This window comes from Balaenoptera musculus, chromosome 2 (assembly GCF_009873245.2).
Source record: "Balaenoptera musculus isolate JJ_BM4_2016_0621 chromosome 2, mBalMus1.pri.v3, whole genome shotgun sequence".
Lineage (NCBI taxonomy): Eukaryota > Metazoa > Chordata > Mammalia > Artiodactyla > Balaenopteridae > Balaenoptera > Balaenoptera musculus.
The window spans coordinates 121515632-121538233 of NC_045786.1; the positions used below are offsets into that span (position 1 = coordinate 121515632).

Genomic DNA, 22602 nt, shown 5'->3' on the forward strand with positions numbered 1-22602 from the left:
AACATGCTCCAGTGTCCACAGAATGGCCCTCAAATTGCTATTTCTAGTTGTAAATTATCTCCAGGCTTTTTTTGCACAAAGTTATTTCTGGAAGGCATAATTAGATAAGATTGACTAGATTAAGTCTTATAAATAGATTGGAGAACAGCAAAGTACCTAATTTCCCTGAGCCTCGGTATTCTCAGCTGTATTAGAAAGATAGTAATCCCAAGGGTCAGGGTAGGTAATACTTGCACAGTACTTTCAAAACCAGTAAGCACTCTCTACATTTCTACTTTGCCATGCTGTAACTAAAAAAAATAGATATAGGCTAGTAATATTTTGAGGACTGTGAAAAAGGATAAATAGAGTTTTAACAGAAATGTGTTTTAACTTTTCTTCTACTATCTAATACTATACATATAGTATGATTCTTCTTCAAATTAGGAGGGGAAGGAATTTGCGATAAATTTGAGAAGACAGAAAATAGACTAAATATCCTGTCAAAAACTGTTAGATACTAAAAATGTTAATATTTATTTTGTCATGTGTATTGCAGACAGTATTCCTTGTTTGTCATTTGCCTTTGTTTTGTTTAATAGTGGGTTTTGCCACAGGAAAATTTAACTTTTTTATACATTTCCAATTTTTTTCTTTATAGTTTCTGACATCAGTGTCATGTTTAAAAAGGCCATTTTGTACTCCAAGATAACTAAGTATTTACAATATTTTCTTTTGGTTCTTTAGTGTTCATTTCTTCCTTCATTACATTTATTCCTTTTCTTAAAAAATTGAATATTACATATATTTTAAAGATTATTCTGAGTGATTAGGACTTCCTCTTTAGCTTAGAATACAGAAAGCTGGAAAGAGCATTGCTCCCATCCTTGTAACAACAGCAAAAAAAGCCAGATAATCTACAAAATCATGTTTATTTGGATCTGAGGTTCCAGGACAGCCAATTAGCCTGATATCTAAGGAGACAAGTGCCTCCAAGGAGAGACTTGCTGATTTGGGACAGTCACTGGGCACTGTATAATCTGGTAAGAAGAATTCAGCTAAAACGTTAATGAATTGCAAAAGGCAACGGGATAGCATGAGCGTTTAGAACCCCTGGGAGTTGCAGAGAGAAGGGTAATTCACAACCACTTGTGGGCTCTTTTCCACAGAGTCATCAGGTGTTCACAGGAAAGACTGAGAATCAGAGAAAACCTCCTTCCCAGTGCAGGCCTTGGGGAAGTGACCAGAAGCTACTGTGGAAAAGGCACCAAACCCCATCTAGTTCCTTCTCCCCTATTTCCCCTATGGAACAAAAAGCATTAAACTACTGGGGGAAGAACAGCAAACCCTACAGGCTTCAGGGCTTAGGTGAAGACCCTTTGCAGATGGAGGAAAGGAATAAGAGAGAAATGCTCTACATCTGAGAAAGGGGCAGGAAAACATCTTGGGCCTAGGGCATTAGAGATCTCTAACCATTTGGGGCAGGGAGTGGGGGAGGATCATTGAGAAGTTCCCATCTCTTAGATCCAGGGACACAAGTCCTGCCCAAGACAGGCTGAACCAGGACAATAGAAACCCCCCTCCCCCCGCCTGTCCCCACACTCCTAGCACTCCCTCCAACCAGGCTAGCAAGCAGTAAGTGAGAAATAAAAGCAATCTACTGCTGAGAGAGGGACAAGAGTATGGGGAGAAAAACTCTCTGAGACACAGGTTTACAAAGAAAACTTAAAACTAAGAGAATATTTAGAAACTGGCAAACAAGCCCAGACCTCAGCTCAGTTTGAAAGGACTTTGTGATGTTTTGTCATGGGTCCAAAGCTATTTCTGTACTTTGGTAGAGCTCATATTTACCTCAGTCACTACTCTCCTACACAAGATGTTTGGCTTTCAACCAAAGGTTACAAGATACATAGAAGGAAGAAAAAAACACATTCTCAAGAACCAGACTCAGATATGACCCAGACATTGGAACTATCAGACAGGGAATTTAGAATAACCATGATTAACATGTTAAAGGCTCTAGTGGAAGAGTCAAACAAACATGCATGAACAGAAAGGGAATATCATCCAAGAAATGGAATATATAAAGAACAATAAAGTGGAAATGCTAGAAATGGAAAACATGGTAAAAAAGATGAAGAATGTCTGCAATAGGCCCATCAGTAGACTCAATGCAGCCGTGGAAAGAACCAACAAACTTAAAGCTAGGTCAATAAAATTACCCAATCAGAAATATAAAGAAAGAGTGAAAAAACAGAATGGAGCATCCAAGAGCTGTGGGACTGTATGCAGTATTCTAAGATACACGTAATTGGAATTAAGGAGAAAAGAGAGCAAGTAGAAGATATAGTTGAACAAGCAATGGCTGAGGATTTTCCAAAATTAATCAACATTGGCATACAAGTATCTGAGTCTCTGGTTTCAATTATTATGGGTATGTTACCTAGGAGTGGAATTCCTGGGCCATATGGTAACTCTTTAGCTTTGAGAACTCTCCCCACAGTGGCCTCACCATTTTTCATGCCCACCAGCAATGCACATTCCAGTTTTTTCACATTCTCATCAACACATTTTCCTTTTTAAAAAATTCTAGCCATCCTACGAGGTGTTAAGTGGTAGCTTGGTCCTTCATCTACATAGTCACTTTGCTGATGTTGAAGGAAGAAAAAAAAGTATCAATAAGAAAAATCAGCCTAGGTGTTAGAAGTTTATGGCGCTAACATATATATAACTGATCGTGATTGATGTTTTCTGCTTTTCAGGATACTAGTGCTCTGGAGGATTCTGGCACTTCGGTGGCATACTGTTCCAACTCACGACCACACTTGGCTGGCACACATGCTTCTCGTAGACTTCCACAGGGAGGCCAAAGAACTTGTATTCTTGTAGATAGTCGTGAAATCACTTCTGGTTCAGAAGTAATTTCTTCCCTAAGAGCAGTTCATGGCTTACAGGTAGAGGTTTGTCCTCTTAATGGTTGTGATTATATTGTGAGTAACCGCATGGTGGTGGAAAGGAGGTCTCAATCTGAGATGTTAAATAGTATCAATAAGAACAAGCTCATTGACCAGATCCAGTACCTACAGAGCATGTTTGAAAGAATATGTGTGATTGTGGAAAAGGACAGAGAAAAAACAGGTTTGTATTTTTAAATGGTTTTGTTTATAAGGCTGTAAAGGAACCTATTATTTGGTTCATTATCCTGTCAGGATGTGGGAAGCTCTTAAAATTTAAATAACTGACTCATGAATGTCATTTCATATTTATATAATGCCATAATGTTTTTCATTAGTCATTGTGTTTAAATGCAGCTTGTGAGAATCAAAGGGTGAGAAATTGAAGGCAAGTGAACCAATCATAAGTCTTTTTCTGGGAGCCCCAGAAAGGGTGAGGGGCCCTAAATAAGGCAGCAGTGGGGGAAAGGAGGAATCAGGAGGTAAGTGAAATCAGGAGGTAGCAGGAGTAAGTGGGAGCAATCAAGAATTACTATTGAGCTGACCAATCTCTTGATTACTGGGCAGTTAGGTAGTGGTGCTGTTCATTGAAATTATGCATATCAGAGAAACAGCAGATTTGAGGGACAAAGAGGTGTTTAATTTTGAATATGTTGGGTTCTCAATGGGTCACTAAAATGGATGCTTAGGATGTATTAAAAAATGCAGGCTTGGAGCTTCAGTTAGGGCATTTTTATGGGTAATGTTTAATTGTACGGGGAGCCCCTGAGAATAGTGAAAAGATCATAGGATATGGGATCAGAAGATGCACTGAGTTCTGGTGTCTCTATAGCTATGTGACATTGCATTGACAAATCACTCCCTCTGAGGAGTTAATAATATACTTTTCCTACTCATCCCGGGGTGTTATGAGGATTAAGTGAAATCATGCAGCTGAAAGCCACTATGGAAGAATTCAAGGATTATTGTCATTATGTAAAAGAAAATAATGTAGTTTACATAAAACACTGGTTCAATTTGAGCAATGTACCTTTTCATCACCACTGTCACTACTGAACCATGTGACCTTGGATAAGTCATTCCGTCTTTCAGTAACCCAAATTTTTTTTTCTTTTTTAGTTTGACAAGTGAGGGCTTTAGATTAAGTGATCTTTTGGGTCTTTCTAGTGTTAAAATTCTATAATTTACTCTTTACTAACATATCCTTTATAAAGGAAATAGATTTGAAATAAAAAGGAAAGTAATGTGGCAAAAGTTATGGAAAAACATCTTTTTTTTGGCTTAAGGAAGAATGCCAAAAAAAGGATGTAGGTAGAACATGGAAAGAAAATGAATGGGAAAAGTAGGGAAGTAAATTAATAGGCAGGAGTTAAAGTTATTATCATGGATATGCAGGGTATTGAGTTACTCTTGGAATAAATACATAAGATAATTTTATATCAGTTAGAAGTAATACTTAATGAACCCTTCGGCAATGCTACCATTATGAATTTTAGAGATAAGTAATATGGTCTTGGCCTTTAGGAATGAATTATCTAGGAATATAAACTCTCCCCTGCCTACTCACCTTCTTCTGTAGATTCCAATTTAAGACACTCATAAAGACAGTTCTCCTTATTTTCTATTTGAGAATCACTTTAAATTTTTAGCAGTAGGGTTTCTCATTAGCATAATGTGGCACTAGTTTGCTTAATGATGTAGATCTTGGGATTTTAATAATATATAGTATTAATGGTCCTACTTACTGTAACTTACTAAGGTTTGCATTTTCCTAAATGTAAAATATTTAGGAGACACATCCAGGATGTTTAGGAGAACAAAGAGCTATGACAGCCTGCTGACTACCTTAACTGGTGCTGGAATCCGAATTCTTTTCAGTTCCTGCCAAGAAGAAACTGCAGATTTGCTAAAGGAATTGTCTTTAGTGGAAGAAAGAAAGAATGTTGGTATTCATGTTTCAACAGTGGTGAACAGTAATAAATGTGAGGCACTTCAATTTTATCTAAGTATTCCCAATATAAGTTATATAACTGCACTGAATATGTGTCACCAGTTTTCATCTGTGAAAAAGATGACAAATAGGTATGTGTTATAATATTTATTTATTTATTTGGTTGTGCAGGGTCTTAGTTGTGGCAGGGGGGCTCCTTAGTTGCAGCACGTGGGCTCCTTAGTTGTGGTATGCAAACTCTTAGTTGTGGCATGCATGTGGGATCTAGTTCCCTGACCAGGGATCGAACCCGGGCCCCCTGCATTGGGAGCATGGAGTTCTGTTCACTGCACCACCACGGAAGTCCCTGATTTAATATTTTTAAATGGTTACTTTAAAATCATCCTTAAAGGTATTTCATAGGAATTTTAATATTTTTAAAAATAAAGAGGTATAGTGCCTGTTAGATTCTTTCATTCAGTAAAGACTTTGCTTGTCAACATGTATCAGTCACTGCATTAAGCTGAGGACATTAATGGAAGGAAAAAAAAACGTAGGCATTGTCTTTGAGTAGCTTAGAGCCCTGTGGGGAGGGAGACAGACAGCACTTAATTTGATCTTGCAGTCTCACATTTCTGGGCTGGTTAGTTCTGTAACGAGAAAAATATTCAAGATGAAAATTTTAGTAGGCTTTAATGATTATATTGCTTGAAAATCAAACGAAGGCTTTAGAAAATAGGTTAAACTAAAGGCTCAATTAAGATGTTGAAATTATTATTATAAATGATTTTAAATATAGGGAATAGGCTTTTGTTTTATTTAAACTAATGCTAAGACATAATCAACTGAATGTAGAAAACTTGGGAAAAAATGATTTTCTTAAAGGATTTCATGTTTGGTATTCTTTAAGCAAGAATATTGAATTTTATAAGTCAGAAGTTTTAGTATAATGTTTTTGTTTATTTTTCAGCTCACCTCAGGAAATCTCCATGTATGCACAAGTAACTCATCAAAAAGCTGAGGAGATCTATAGATATATTCACTATATATTTGACATGCAAATGTTGCCAAATGATCTTAACCAAGGTAGTTTTAAATCTGATGCATGATCAGACTGCTCAGGGTGGGTTATCAAAGAACCCTCACAATACTAAGTGCACTTCAATAATCGTTGCTGTGGTTTGTGATTATCAGTTTAAAATATATAAATAAGAGAATATTTCCATATCTATTATTTTACACTGTGTACATTTTTATTTATATAGAATATATAATTATTAAAAAAGAAAACATCTGATGTTTAATAATCATTTTGGTTAGATAATGAAACTTTTTTATTGAAAAAGCTTATTGAAGGTACTATTAAGTAAAAGCTAGAGTGAAAGATATATTTTAGAATTTTCCCAAAGATTATAGTGCTATCATTGTCATTTGTTAGCATTTTAGGTTGATGTGTCTGCTGCCAGCTTAATGGTCATAAACAATTTTTCTCATATATAAACTATATTGAATAGATGTGGGTGGTAGGTGTATTGTGAGATAATGCCCCAGTAACTAGGAACGTAGAAAATTTAACTGAATCCTAGTAACAGTCTAATCCTAGTAGTATGAACTCTTATCTATACTTTTTTTTTGGTTGAAGTACCATATTCAAAAAAGTGATATCTTGGAGTTGGAAAATTTCAGTATAAATGAGGTATGGAATGTGGACTTTCATCGTGACCCATAACGTTGTGTCTGTTATGCTACTAATTGTTGGGTAGTTGAACCAACCTCACAGCAGAGGGTTTCACTTAGACTTGGCATGGACTTCAAAGCTGATCTAATTCAAATTGCTTTTCTCTTTCCTTTCTTATCAGATGATAAACGTGAGGCCCAGAAACAAGTGACTTCCTCAAGTTTAGACCGGGAAATCTAGAACAAGAACCCAGGAACTAGATACAGTTTTCTTTCACTAAAAAAGTTGCTCTGATTGTGAACTTAGCTCCTTTGGGATAGTATAAATTCTGAATTCTTCTAAAGCAGTTAATCTCTTATTTCTGCTGTTTAATAATTCTGTCAAAGCCAGAGAGAAAAGAAGTTCTATAAATTATTGGCTTATGTGCAGTTCTCAATTTGTTCTCTCTCAGGTTCAAATTCATCCTTCAGTATCTTGCTCCATTATAATGGACTGGCCTTTTTGAGCATTTCTCCCTAGTGAGCATGATTTAAGCTTTGTCAACTAGGAGGAAAGGGGCTTCTTTTTCTGGTTCCAGTGTGCTGTTTTTTTGCTGCTACTCACTCCTGTTACATGGTGTCACTGGTGCATTGGGTAGGGACATCTGGTGGAGCTCTGTGCCCCGGCTGCACACCAGAAGCATGCAGTCCCTCAACAACCTCACATTGCCCTGGACTGGTGACCTCCTTGCAGCACATCTCATGCAGACACCAATGTCCTCAGATTCTGTGTGTTCACCCAACAGACAAAATATTTCATAAATTGATATGGTTTGAGGGACATAACCTAGAGGATTTCATTTATTTATGCTTGCTGTGTAGAGACCTCTATCCATATTTAAGCTGCAACAGCCTCTTTCTATACTCTTCAGAGGTTGCACTTAACTATCGACCCTACCGTTTATTGATCCATCTTATTGTCTGTCGTCTTTGAGCCCTTCAAGTCTTTCTTTTCCACTTTTAAGTCTCCTTTGGAGGTTACCCTAAACCTTACTAGTTTATCTAATGACCCAATGGAAAGAAACGGGAATAACCAGGTACCTGGAAGGTGGGATACAATAGTTTTGATAGGACACATGGAATATGGGGAGTGGGGGTACGTTGTGGTTTGTCTCAAGTATATGCTATTTCAAAAATTATCTTTTTGTTTCGTATTAAAGAATTTAACTACCTTCTAATTCTTTTTTTAAAAAATTTTTATTGGCGTATAGTTGATTTACAATGTTGTGAATACCTTCTAATTCTTAAAACACTGTCCATTAACATCAAGCAGCATGGTATTACACCAAATATTGGCAACTTAAGAGTTCTACAACAGAATTTTTTAGAGCTACTCTAAAATAACCCTTTCATTTGTTTCATCCTTCATCTATCAAAAATCTCTGTGGCAGAAACTATCAATCATGGTAGTTTAGTTTAAAGGAGAGTGATCTGTTTGCTTGCACTATTCTTCTTAAATCTTGTGTTTCTACAAATCCTGTAGTTCTTTAGCTGCTGATTATTACTGACTAAATTCTTAAGAAACAAGAAAATGTATTTTTTCTAACAGTTCTGGTATTTTTCAAGGAAATTAACTGAACCATTAACAAACAAAATGCATTTTTTCTATGATCCAGTAATTAGAAAAACCAACCAAAACATGAATATTATAAAAGCAAATTTACTTTATTTGAACAACCTACCTGGAGAGAAAGAGTGGGTAAATATGTACTATAACCAGAGGGAAAAAAATTCTATGTCAAATTTTAAAGCATAATGGCATAATATGCTAAAAGTTTATTTCTAAAGAAACTGTCTGAAAGGAAAACAGTGCTTACTATGACATGACATAGTAACTTGACTCCTTACAATAGAAGAGCTATAACCTGAATGTCTAATCCAGTCTTTTAAATATTGAGACCAAATTTACGCCATGTCTGCTTAAGAATACAACAAAATCTGTTCTCTTATTCTACCTAATAAAAATACTGAAAAAGCAGTAAATTAAATTTACATAGGTTTCATGGATGTGCCAATCACAAGTTTTAAGAAAAACAATCAATCAGGAGAAAGCTTGTCAAATGGTTTAAACAACATGTACTGATAACTGAAACATTAGATCAACTCTGGCTTTTATACCAAGTGGTGACAACTGGTAACCTAAAGTTTTCATGAACTCAGTAGCTACCAATACAATCTATTTTTTAATTCTCCCCCACCTCTCCCCTTAAGGATAGCAACATTTTCTTGAATGCTTCTAAAAAAATCTGTATGGAACATGATTTTCTTAAAGTAAACAGACTAAGATGCTTATGAGAGACATCTATACATATAACACATGAAACCTTTGAAAAAGAGTCTGCAATATCATATGAAGCTACATTATAAAAAAAATATACATCCTTCAAATGAAGATACAAATACACTGCTTGTTGATAAACATCCTGGAAATATTCTCATTTTTACTATGCAGAATCAGAGTTCGAAAAATAAGAGTCTTTCTCTTCTTCCTCTAAAGACTCCATAGCATTAGTGAAAAGTTTTCCAATACCAGAGTTTTCTGCTAATTCTGTAAAGAGATGTTTAATAAAAAGATTAATATATTTCTAAAAACAATTTCAATGAAATTGAAAATAACAACAGGAAACCAATTGGTAGATCTGCCCACTTGTGAGCAATTAATTTTAATACTATGCTAATAAAGAGACTACCCTATAATAGAACAGAGCTACAAAAGAAAGATATAAGTATATTACCTTTGTTAAATGGGGTTTTTCTTCTTGATGGTGGAGTTGAAAAATCACTTTCAATCTACAAGAGAGTTCATATTAGCTAAGTGATGCCTCCTTTGAAGCCTGCTTCATATGTAGACAAAATTCAGCATGCTTTATCCCAATAAAACATTACAAACTAATGCTACAGTGGTTAAAGGATAGCCTCTGAAAGTTGCCAAAATCTACTGAGTACTTATTCCATTACACTAGCAAAATTTGAATTCTCTGTACTTTAAATTCTTGGCTAAAATAGTAATTTATATGGCAAGTTTTAAGTATATAATGCATGCTTATATATACATCAGTGCTTTTTAAACTACTGGCCGTGGCTATCTTTAAAAACTGAAAATGAATAGAATAGAAAAGAAAATATGACAGAGTATACCCACTGTACTAAGGATAAGTATTATTGAAAGAAACTTTTGATATACAAACTAGTGTTCATAGATTGCCATGGAAATGTATTTTTTCCTGTGAAATGAGTCAAAACACGATTACAACATTTAGCCCTCAAAAATCATTCAATGAGATAAACCAGTATCATCATGATCAAGAGGAGGAACCAAGATGGGGGAATAGAAGGACATGAAACTCACTTCTTCCCACAAATACATCAAAAATACATCTACATGGGGAGCAGTTTTCTCAGGATAGCTTACTGAACACTGACAAAAGATATCAGACACCCAGAAGTGCAAGAAATATCTCCATATAACCCAGTAGGATGAAAGAAAAAGGAATTGGGATGAGACCTGCGGCGCTGGGAGGGAGCTGGAAAAGGGGAAACGTTCCCGCACCCTGGGAAACCCCTTAACTGGTGGGAAGATCAGCTGGGACAGAAAGGGAGCTTCACAGGCTTGGAAGAGAGCACAGCAGCCAGCAGGTGGCAGGCAGAACAGACAGAGAATCCCCAGGCCGAGATGGTCGCCTGTCGTGTGTGTGTGTGTGTGTGTGTGTGTGTGTGTGTGTGTGTGTGTGTCTGTGTGTGTGTCTGTGTGTGTGTGTGTGTGTTGGGGGGGGAACAATGGGATGACTGGGTGCTGAAACTTGGGCTTCAGAGGACACACTTGGGGAGAGTACTGGGGTTGGCTGCACGGAGACAGCCTGAAGGGGCTGGAGAGTAGTTATAGGGCCGCAACCGAGGGTGTATGTGGAAGAAGCCCAGGCTGCCACAGAAGCAAAGCACTGTTGCTAAGGGGTGGGGTGCATGAAGGAAGAGAGGGGCGGGGCCTGCCATAGCAGCCTCTTTCTTGGGCTCTGGGAGCAGGACAATGGGTGCTCCTGTGGCTGGGATGGGACTAGCCTCGCAGCTGTAGGCTTTGTGTGTGACTGCACGCAGAGGCAGGGCTGGGGTCTGGGCTGCTTCCATAGCTCCCACGGTGGGTCCAGGTATGTGACTGCTGCGGTCCTGGTACCTAACTTTAGTGGATCTGTGCTGGCGGCTTTGTGGACAGTGTCTGAGGGACACCACAGCCGACTACCTGCATTCCCACGGTGGAGGCGGGGCCAAGGGCAGTGCCAGTGACCATGTACTTTGTGGGCTTGCACAGGTGACACACAGAGCGTACTCCCCAGTGGACAGCTTGAGCAATGGAATACTCAGTGGCTCTTCCCTCAGCGGGAGAGCTCCAATTTCACCTACCTCACACTGCAGCTCAGAAACGGATCTAGGGGCTTCTACTCCAACAACTGGGGAGCAGATGCTGCCCCCAACAGGGCTGTGACAACCAGAGAGCAAAGAAGAGGCCCTGCTCAATATCCAGTGCAGGCTCTGGTCACCACACGAGTCATACCCCCTATGAGAGGGACACCGGCCAGCACACACTGAAGGAAAATGCAGCAGGCATCCCTACTAGAAACAGCCCATGCACCAAAAATATTAGACTCATGCAGGCTACACAGGGATGCTCCCACATAAAAACAGCCCTTCAAGGCCACAGTAAATAAATATTTCTCCTAAGCTCACAGAGTCAGAGAAATAAAAGTAAAATGAAGAAGTAGTGGAACCACTCCCAATTAAAAGATCAAGAGAATTCTCCTGAAAGAACAAACAACAAAACAGACCTCTTCAGTCTAACAGACACTGAGTTCAAAAAGGAAATAATGAAAATACTAAAGGAATTAAGAAGGGCTATTGATAGAAATGAAGATTACTGTAAAAAGAAACTAGAAACTATAAAGAGGAACTAAGAAGAATTGGAAAACTTATTTGCCGAGACGAAAGCTGAGCTAAAGGCAATGAATAGCAGAATGAATAATGCAGAGGAACAAAGAAGTGATCTGAAAGAATAAGAGAAATCATCCAATTAGAACAGCAGAGAGCCAAATGAAAAAAAAAATGAAACCAACAGAAGAGCCCTATGGGATAATATAAAGCATGCCAATCTACACATAATAGGGATCCCAGAAGGAGAAGAAAGAAAAAAGGGGATTGAAAATGTATCTGAAGAAATTATGGTTGAAAACTTCCCAAACCTAAAGAAGGAAACAGATATCCAGGTACAGGAAGCACACAGGGTCCCAAACAAGATGAACCCAAACAGACCTACACCAAAACATGATTAAAATGGCAAAAGTTAAAGAGAGGATTCTAAAGGCAGCAAGAAAAAAACAAAGATTTAATTATAAGGAAACCCTCATAAGGCAATCAGCTGATTTCTCTACATAAACATTGCAGGCCAGAAGGCAATGGCAGGATATAAAGTCCTGAAAGGGAAAAACCTGCAACCTAGGATATTCTACCCAGCAAGATTATCATTTAGAATAGAAGGAGAGATAAAGAATTGCTCAGACAAGCAAAAACTAAGAGTACAGCAATACTAAACTTATCCTAAAGGAAATATTAAAAGGTCTTCTCTAAATAGAAAAGAAGCAAGAATCTATAGGAAAGAGAAAATCACAATTGGAAAGTAAATCAATTAAATAAGCCAGGACACAGATTAAAAAAAAAAAACATCAAAAAATTTCTGTGAAAGCGATGATAACCACAATGAACAGCAAAAGGATGAACATGAAGATGTAAAAGAGGACATCAAAATCATAAAAATGCGGGGGAGGAGAGTAAGAAAATGTACATTTTTTTTCTAGAATGTGTTTGAGCCTATATGACTACCAGTCTAAAGCAAGTAGATATAGGAAGGGGTTAACATACTTGAAAAACAGAGTAACCACAAATCAAAAACATACAATAGATGCACAAAAACCAAAAAGAACACAAGGATAAAGAAAACCATCAAACTGCAAAAGGAAAAACAAAAAGAAAAAGGGACAAAGAAGAAATATAAAATCAATGGGAAAACAAGGTTTAAACGGCAGTAAATTCATACCTATCAATAATTACCTTAAATGTCAATGCACTAAATGTTCCAATAAAAAGATACAGGGGCTTCCCTGATGGCGCAGTGGTTGAGAATCTGCCTGCTAATGCAGGGGACACGGGTTCAAGCCCTGTTCTGGGAAGATCCCACATGCCGTGGAGCAACTAGGCCCGTGAGCCACAACTACTGAGCCTGCGCGCCTGGAGCCTGTGCTCCGCAACAAGAGAGGCCGCGATGAGAGGCCCGCGCACCGCAATGAAGAGTGGCCCCCGCTCACCGCAACTAGAGAAAGCCCTCGCACAGAAACGAAGACCCAACACAGCCATAAATTAATTAATTAATTAATTAAAAAAAAAAAAAAAAAAAAGACACAGAGTGGCAGATTGGATAAAAAAACAAGGACCTACAATATGCTGCCTACAGAGAGACCCACTTTAGGGCAAAGAACACACATAGATTGAAAGCGAGGGGATGGAAAAAGATATTTCATGGAAACGGGAATGAGAAGAAAGCAGAGGCCGCAATACTCATTATCAGACAAAACAGACTTTAAAACAAAGCCTATAAAGAAAGATAAAGAAGGACACTATAAAATGATAAAAGGATCAATACAAGAAGAGGATATTACACTTGTCAATATATATGCACCCAATATAGAAGCACCCAGAGACATAAAACAAATAATAACAGATATAAAGAGAGAAACTGATGGGAATACAATAATAGTAGGAGACTTTTAACACCTCACTCACATCAATGGACACATCTTCGAGACAGAAAATCAGTAAGGCAACAGAGATCCTAAATGATACAATATCATCATGATCCCCACTTCATACCACATATGAATAAAATGAGATTAGAAAGCTCAAGTAGCTTGCCTTGTCATAAAGCTGGTATGGAGTCAGACCTTGAAATCAGAAGTTTTAATACTAAATCCTTTGCTCTTTCTATCCTCACACACTCACTGGCTACAAATGAAACCAAAGTTTCATTCTTGTAAGGAATGGACTGGAAAAAGAAAATCTGAGAAACACTGAGAGGGCATCTACCCACACCTTCAATTATGGAGTAGAGGTTTCTTTTGAAGAATTTAGTCTCCAGGCTGACTTTAAATCAGGGTTCCCAGAGGTATCTACCATTTCCTGTGGACAAATAAAGCCTACAAAGATTAGGTCTGATTAGGTAATCCTAATGTTAAGTTTAGAGACTCTCTGAGAGGAACTATACTCTAGCAGGTGTGCAATATAAATATTTCAGAATGGGTGAGGGAGAAAGATGGCCATAACCTGGTCAGAAGGAATATACCCTCAGGCAATAAGGTAGTCTCCCATTTTACCTCCATCCAGAAATTATCATTCTCTAAGAATGGCTATTTACTTTGAGGAAATTTGAGGTGAATTAGCTTTTCCAGAATACTTATAGTTTTATCTGGATATAAATTATTCAGATTAAAATCAGAAATTAAAAATTTAAAAATTAATTCAAGAGGATTCTCCTAATCTTTTCTCAAAGGGATACAGATCACTGTACGGCAATTTTGAGTTAAAATTTTTTCTGTTATTGACATACACACATACATAAAATCAAGTAGCTGAATCTGAAAAAATTTGAAACCATTTTGAATCTGCAGAGGATTTAATGAAATTTCTTATTCTATGACAATCACAACTCAATTAGTGTGGATTATTCCCCAATCATTGAATAGATACGCTTTTGTGTTTTGTGTGAAATGTCTCTAACCTATATGTGTTCTTTCCACTCTGCCTGACCCCTCAAATGAAAATTCTCACCTTGCTCAAATGCTTCAGTCTGAGCTGCCATCTGTAATCCTACAGCACTTACGTACTTACCTCACTCATAGCCTCATAATTTACTTGTATTAGGCTGTAAGCAACTTGAAGGCAGGGACTGTTATATAACTTATAACTCCAACAATTTGCCATATATTATAGTTGTTCAATAGGTATGTGTTGAATAAATGAATGGTGAATAAAAATACTTACTGTTTTTTTCTTGATATTGCCCCAGACAGTGCCACCTTTACTTTTATGGGTTTTTTGCATACGAAAAACATATTTATCACAGTCAGCCCTGTTTAAATATAAAATAACAAGTCAACATTAACTACTATACTTTTATCCACAAGTTGAACAGCAACTGACAAAATGAATTTAAAATGTTTCAATATTTAAAAAGTACATTTTCTTTTCCATTTTTAAAAAGGCAATCATGTACCGATGGAAACAGACAAAATGCTTCAATCTAAGACTGTTTTGGGATATGATGGTTTACCCATTGTCTTTTGTCCCATTTGTGCTCTTTCCAATCTCTATCTTGCTGCCTGTCTTTTCTAAAACTCAGAGACTTCTGGTCCCTTGATTCGCTTTTGTTATACCTTTCACTCCTTTCTCTTATTCATGTCTTCCTTCCCTCTCCAGATTGAATCTTAAAAGTTGATCATTTTAAGGATAAGTCTGGCAATGAAAGCCCTCAATTAATTTATGGCTTCCAACTGTGTTTAGTCTTCAGTTCAGCTCATAAGCCTTTTATTTCTACATAGTTACATCTTTCTTATATCCCCCATGCCAACTAAGACTTTTTTTTCATTTCTTTTTACCTTACCTCTCTCCCTTCTCATTCTCTGCAAATAAGCTTGACTCATAATTTACAGATGAAAACTGAAGCCACATGGAATGTTGTTCTCAATTTCCCCAACAATTACTTATGACAGTAAATCCAGCTGAACACTAATTCTAATTCTCTCTTTTGGCTTCAAGATCCTGTATGATTGACTATCCTTTCCTTTATAACTATTTGGGAGCAACCTTAAAGGTATGACGTGTAGAAATGTGTAAATGTGTGACATATTAAGATATTAATGTGAACCACAAACTCTGCTGAATAGCAAGTGAATAAGCCTAGCCAGTGGTTCAGGATCAGCACCTCATGAGTCTGTTGTCCTGAACAAACCAGAGACTTTGGGATTAATAAAAAAAACTGTTTTGTTACTTAATATTGTTATGAAAAGGAAACTAACTGCTAGAGTTGGTGAAGTCAAGAGATTGAAGAGGTCTAGGAAACATTTTAAAAATGAAGAAGTTTTAGGAAATATATTCTTGATATAAATGAGCCCATCATATGCTCTATAAGAAAAAAAAAGCCATTTTCCTTAACTGTAAAAGTGATACATATAAAAAAGTAACATCACAACCCATATCAGTGTAATTCTACAATATAGAGATAATGGCTGGTGATGTTTTTGGTCAAGAAATTTCCTTTCTCTTATGAATACATGTTATGTAAACTGGGATCATACTGTATGTAGTTTTATTTCTTAGCTTTTAAAAATTATCCACTGAACATTATGTCATTAAAAATTCTTGAAGGCATCATTTTAAATTGTTATATATTATTCTATTATATGGACAAATCCTAATTTCTTTTTTTAAAAAATGTATTTTATTTTTTATTTTTGGCTGCATTGGGTCTTCGTTGCTGCATGCGGGCTTTCTCTAGTTGTGGTGAGTGGGGGCTACTTTTCGTTGGGGTGCGTGGGCTTCTCATTGCAGCGGCTTCTCCTGTTGCGGAGCAGGGGCTCCAGGCACGCGGACTTCAGTAGTTGTGGCACATGGGCTCAGTAGTTGCGGCTTGCGGGCTCTAGAGCGTGGGCTCAGTAGTTGCGGCTCGCGGGCTCTAGAGCGTGGGCTCAGTAGTTGTGGCACACAGGCTTAGTTGCTCCACGGCATGTGGGATCTTCCCGGATCAGGGCTCGAACCCATGTCCCCTGCATTGGCAGGCGGATTCTTAACCACTGTGCCACCAGGGAAGTCCGACAAATCCTAATTTCTTGACTTTCCTTATTGTTGGACAGTTAGGTCATTTCCAAATTTTCAGTATTGTTTTGTGGTGAACATCTTTGTTCATACAAATATGCATACATACTTGCCCAAACCTCACATTTCCTCAGAAATAAAATTCAAGGGCCAAAGGGATGACTATTTTAAAGCTAATGATTTGGCCAAAATGCTTACCAAAAACTTTGTCCAAAATTATATGCTCCCCAGAAATAAACCCACACACCTCTGGTCAATTAATCTTCGACAAAGGAGGCAAGAATATACAATGGAAAAAAGTCTCTTCAGCAAGTGGTGTTGAGAAAGTTGGACAGCTACATGTAAATCAGTGAAGTTAGAACACACCCTCACACCATACACAAAAATAAACTTAATATGGCTTAAACTCTTAAATATAAGACATGACACCATAAAACTCCTAGAAGAGAACATAGGCAAAAACATTCTCTGACATAAATGATACCAATGTTTTCTTAGATCAGTGTCCCAAAACAATAGAAATAAAAGCCAAAAATAAATAGATGGGACCTAATCAAACTTCCAAGCTTTTGTATAGCAAAGGGAACCATAAACAAAACGAAAAGACAGCCTACAGACTGGGAGAAAATATTTGCAAATGATGTGACCAACAAGGGCTTAATTTCCAAAATACACAAACAGCTCATACAACTCAACCACAAAAAAGCAAACAACCCAATCGAAAAATGGGCAGAATACCTAAATAGACATTTCTCCAAAGAAGACATATAGATGGCCAACAAACACATGAAAAGATGCTCAACATCACTAATTATTAGAGAAATGCAAATCAAAACTACAATGAGGTATCACCTCACACCAGTCGGAATGGCCATCATCAAAGAACCTACAAACAATAAATGCTGGAGAGGGTTTGGAGAAAAGGGAACCCTCTTGCACTGTTGGTGGGAATGTAAACTGGTGCAGCCACTATGGAGAACAGTATGGAGGTTCCTCAAGAAACTAAAAATAGAGTTGCCATATGATCCAGCAATCCCACTCCTGGGCATATATCCAGACAAAACTATAATTCAAAAAGATAACATGCACCCCTGTGTTAATAGCAGCATTATTCACAATAGCCAAGACATGGAAGCAACCTAAATGTCCATCGACAGATGAATGATAAAGAAGATATGGTGCATATACACAATGGAATACTACTCAGCCATGAAAAAGAATGAAATAATGCCATTTGCAGCAATATGGATGGACCTAGAGACTGTCATACAGAGTGGAGTTAAGTCAGAAAGAGAAAGACAAATACCATATGATATCACTTATATGTGGAATCTAAAATATGACACAAATGAACCTATCTACCAAACAGAAACAGACTCACAGACATAGAGAATAGACTTGTGGTTGCCAAAGGGGAGAGGGGGTGCGGGAGGGATGGATTGGGAGTTTGGGATTAGCAGATGCAAACTATTATATATAGAATGGATAAACAACAAAGCCCTACTGTATAGCACCGGGAACTATATTCAATATCCTGTGATAAACCATAATGGAAAAGAATGTGAAAAAGAATATATATATGTATAACTGAATCACTTTGCTGTACAGCAGAAATTAACATTGTAAATCAACTATACTTTAATAAAATAAATTTTAAAAAATTCAAAAAATTATATGCTCAATATACTTTCACCTGCACTAAATACTAAATTAAAAATAAAAAATAATTAGTGGATTGCTAGGGAAAAATTATGTTTTTGCTGAATAAATGCAAATTAAAATTTCACGAAGCTTCATGAGAGTACTAAGTGCTTTTTTTTTTCAGTCATGATCATCTGGCGTCTATCTCTCACACCCCATGGAAATTGCTCTTAAGATCAGCACTGGCCTGCTTAATTGCCAAATGAATAGCCTATTTTCAGGCCTCATTTTTACCATTTTCCATTTTTTTCTCTGTTATATGACTGTTGGCTACCCATATGTTTTCTTAATTTTATTTATTTATATTTCAAAATAATGCTTATATTCAAATTGTGTAAAATTCAAAAACGTCTTCCTCTTATTTGTCCCAAGCTATCTTAGTTCTTCTCCCTAAGGATCACCAATGTTTTCAGTTGCTTATGTATCCCTTCAGAGATATTTAATCACATAAAAGCAATTACGTGATTTTAATCACATAAAAGCAATATATTTAATCACATAAAAGCAATTATGTTTTATATTTAATCACATAAAAGCAATCACAAGTATATACACACACACAGTCCCGATTTACACAAATGGTAACACATAATTAACCACATGTAACTTTTTGCATTTAATATACCTTGGACATTTTACCATAAGTACATAAAGAATTTCTTCATTAATTTCTATGGCTACATAATGTATCAGAATTTATTTGATTAGTCCCTAATTGATGGACATTTGTTTCCAGTCTTTTGTCATTATAAGCAATACTGCAATGAATTAGTTGTACACTAACAATTCTCGAACTAGGACTGCTAAGTCAAAGAGCATATGCATTTATAATTTTGATAGATATCAACAAATTACTGCCTGCAGAGACTGAACTAATTTACCTTCTCACTAGGAATGCATGAGAATGGCTTTCCTTTTCTTGTTTATTTGTAGGAGTGTTATAACAGGGAAATTAGCCTTTTTCCTGTGATGAGTCCCACAAATTCTTTCCTCAGACTGTCATCTGTCTTTTGATTGTTTATGGTGGTTGGTACCAGGTAAAATGTTTTATTTTCTGTATGGTTGACTTTATCATACTTTTTGTTAGTGGCTTCTGGTTCTTCTGAGGTTATAAAATAATTCTCTAAGGTGTTTTTAAGGTATATTTTATAGTTTAATTCTTTACAGGCAAAACTTTGACCCATTTGGAATTTATCCTAATGTAAAGTGTCACTTGTGTACTGACACTATTGAATAACACCCCTCCTTGTGGAAACTGTCCATCCTTGACTTCTAGGAACTATTCTTTCATGATTTTTTAAAAATAATGATGACTCCTTTCATTACTGACATCTACTCTCTTCAACTCATGGAATGTTAAAAGTTACTGCAGAGAATTACAGTATCATATGCACAAATACTTACCTATTTATAGAGGCTAGCATGCCAGGACTGACGTGCTGACACTGAGGAGTTTTCGCCAGTGGAAAGATTACCGATGATGGAGTTGTTGGATTTCTGTCCATATTTGGCAGAACATCATCCTCTTCTTGACTGTCCCGGAAACTTGGTAACTAGAAAGCAAATATATATTACTGACAGGCACTCCTAAAAACAGAATTCCTCATTATCACAAATTGTTTTTTTGGGGGGATGATAAGTTGTTTTCTGTCTTATAATTTCACAACTGAATAACTAAAAATATTAGTAGGTAGAGAACAGAGACTTGGCCTCTAAAAAACTTAGTTTCTGTTGTGTAAAACAGAGATAATGGACACACATTTCTAGCACTGTGTAGACCGGGATCAGCAAATGTTTTCTGTAAAGAGTCAGATAGAAAATATTTTAGGTTTTGTGGTCCATACAGTCTCTATTCCAACTACTCAACTCTGCTGTTGAAGCAGGAAAGCAGCCATAGCTAACATGTCTGTGTTACAATAAAATATTGTTTACAAAAAAAGGTGATATGCCAGATTTGGCCTATGCACCAAGTATGCTGACCTCTGTGTAGACAGAACAAAACGAAACTGTAATTGATTTACTATTATGCTTGGTACTAAATAGACACTCAAGCAGTATTAAACTTTTTGTGTGCATATATTTCCAATAAATAGCAATTCAATCCTTAATTAAGATTTTACTTACCTTTATATTAAAACCTTAGAAAAAGTGGACTTCTGCCACAGAAAATGAACTAATTCACTGCTTTCTATTTCTGTTGCTTTTAAAATGTTGCTACTGTTGCATTTAGGCCAAAACATATATAGAACCTGAAATGATGGGGGGATAACATAAAGGGTACAATGCCTAAAGGACCATGGTTTTTGTGCAGAGAACACAGTAAGAGTCTCAGATGGCTCCCTTAAAATACTTCCCTTCATAACCTGTGTAGGCAAAAAGAGAGCCCAGATAATGATGTTATTACTAAATTCTTAAAGCACTGTGTAGCCTTTTAAAATTGGAGATGATTTAACAACATTGTGAAATGGGTAGATGAAAAAAATTACCCTTAAGTGTAGCTCACTAAAACAAATCTCAGTTTTTATGCTTAAAAGTCCAGTTGTCTATATCCATCCATTTTTGCATTACTTTAATCTTAATATTCTTAACATTTATATTTAGAGTCTAGAAAGTCTCGATTTGCACTTAATATTTGCACTATATTTAACTGTGTTTATGAAGTACATCCTTACTGGATATATAGATTGTTTCCAGTTTTTTGCTGTGAAGATAAACATACAAGGAGTATCTTTGTGAAGATTTTTGCCTTCTTTTGAATTTCTTAGGATAAACTTCCATGAATAGATATAATCTTTATGGCTCTCATATATTGCCATAATGCTTTCCAAAAGATAAGATTAAATTATGTATACACTGACATATGACTATATCAACATGCCTACTGCTTTTTTTTTTTTTTTTTGCCTACTGCTTTTTGTTAGTGAATATTTTAACTTATTTTTTTAAAAGATTCTGTAATTTAGAAGGTATACATATAATTTACTTTGTTTTTCTTTGATAGCTAGTTAAAATGACCCTAAGTGTTCATTCAGCCTTTTGAATTTTTTCTTGCCTGCTTTTTTCCTGTGAGCTTGATACTTTTTATTATTCCAGTAACATCTGAATGAGTTCTTCATATTATACATATTATTGTCTTTATCTGTTGCAAATATTTTATCCCAGTCACTGAAGTTTTTAGTTTTGTGATTTTTCATACTACAAAAATTCTTGTATACATTCAAATCTGTCAATCTTATGCTGTCACTTAATCCCTCCTCCCAATTTACTATGCAATAGGTAATAATCTTTCTTATCACCCCCCCCTTTTTAAGTTTGCCTCACTGCATATGAATTTTAAATATATATGTTTGGTCTATCTCTGGATTTTCTATTTGGTTCTACAACCATTACTTCTGAACCCCACTGAAGGGGAGACTCTGGCCACTGATGAGAATGGCATCAGACTGCTTCTTATACTATACTATACTTTACTATACTATACTGTGGCATATCAGTGAGGGCTATCAATCCTTGGCCTAAATATTAGGGATGAACACTAACCATACATAAAATGAAAGATACAAAAGTCAATATAAAGAAAACAATGATTTCATACATTTAAGACGCTTACCAGTACTCTTTGATGCTGCAAAGGTGTTGTACTGAAAAAATCATCATGGTCATCCTTTGGCAACTGTTCCAGAAAATCCCTCATCTGCTGCTTCCTTTTAAGAGTTCCCACTTTGGCAGTTATCTTAATAGTTTGCTTCTTATCAGAATCACTGATCTTGCCTTAAGAGTCAGCAAAACATTTTGATAAGGATTTAGTCATTTATAGTAACTGCTCTATAAAGTGAACAGCCTTTGTAAATTCTGAATTGTGTATTCACATTAAATAAACTCAGCCTCTGTTGTTAATATTTCCAAGCCTCCAATATAACAAATGATTCTTTCTACACTGGGATCTGCACAATGTGATTAGATTACAAGACTACTCAGGAAGAAATTACATTAGGATTAGGTAGCGTGAGGTTGAAAAGGTTCTTTACCTGTGAGAGAGGTTACCTCTCACACTTCTCTTGCTGACTACCTAACTTATTGATTTTGCTAAAATATAAACCTTATTGAATTAGGACAGGGATACTGAATATTCCCTAAAGCCTGGTACAGGACTTCTCTGGCAGAAACCCTGGCCAGGAGTGTGTACTCCTGGGAACTATAAAAACTAAATTTATTCTGAGTTTTCTTATGAATTACTAGGGGGCCCTACCCAAGTGGCCTCAAATTAACTTAGACCCTTAGAACAATAATCCAGTTATTGAAATCTCTGGATCCAACTGCAGATTTCCTAGAAAAAACTCAAAGCACAAGTCTGCTAAGGCTACTATTGATGTAAGTAAGTAGCTAGGTTAGACTTAAAAATTAAACAAATGATCC

At 36.4% G+C, this 22602-nt stretch overlaps 2 protein-coding genes across 5 annotated transcripts in view; one reads left to right on the forward strand and one right to left on the reverse strand.

Annotated features, from left to right (window-relative positions):
* Positions 1 to 8091, forward strand: part of FANCM (FA complementation group M) — a 57723-nt gene extending 49632 nt beyond the window's left edge. Inside the window, 4 exon segments of the mRNA XM_036843086.1 lie at positions 2742 to 3117; positions 4724 to 5015; positions 5834 to 5949; positions 6723 to 8091. Coding sequence (XP_036698981.1) covers positions 2742 to 3117; positions 4724 to 5015; positions 5834 to 5949; positions 6723 to 6781 — 843 coding nt within the window. The 3' untranslated portion in view covers positions 6782 to 8091.
* MIS18BP1 (MIS18 binding protein 1) overlaps positions 5181 to 22602 on the reverse strand; it is a 64014-nt gene continuing 46592 nt past the window's right edge. For 3 of the 4 annotated variants that reach the window (XM_036843088.1, XM_036843087.1, XM_036843089.1), the window contains exons 11-15: positions 21797 to 21957; positions 19591 to 19739; positions 14656 to 14743; positions 9315 to 9369; positions 8224 to 9127 (exon numbers count right to left, since the gene is read on the reverse strand). In XM_036843088.1, the coding sequence (XP_036698983.1) occupies positions 9024 to 9127; positions 9315 to 9369; positions 14656 to 14743; positions 19591 to 19739; positions 21797 to 21957 (557 nt within the window). In that variant the 3' untranslated portion in view covers positions 8224 to 9023. Of the gene's footprint in view, positions 5514 to 8223; positions 9128 to 9314; positions 9370 to 14655; positions 14744 to 19590; positions 19740 to 21796; positions 21958 to 22602 lie in introns of those variants that run through there. The other variant, XM_036843090.1, reaches the window with a different exon arrangement.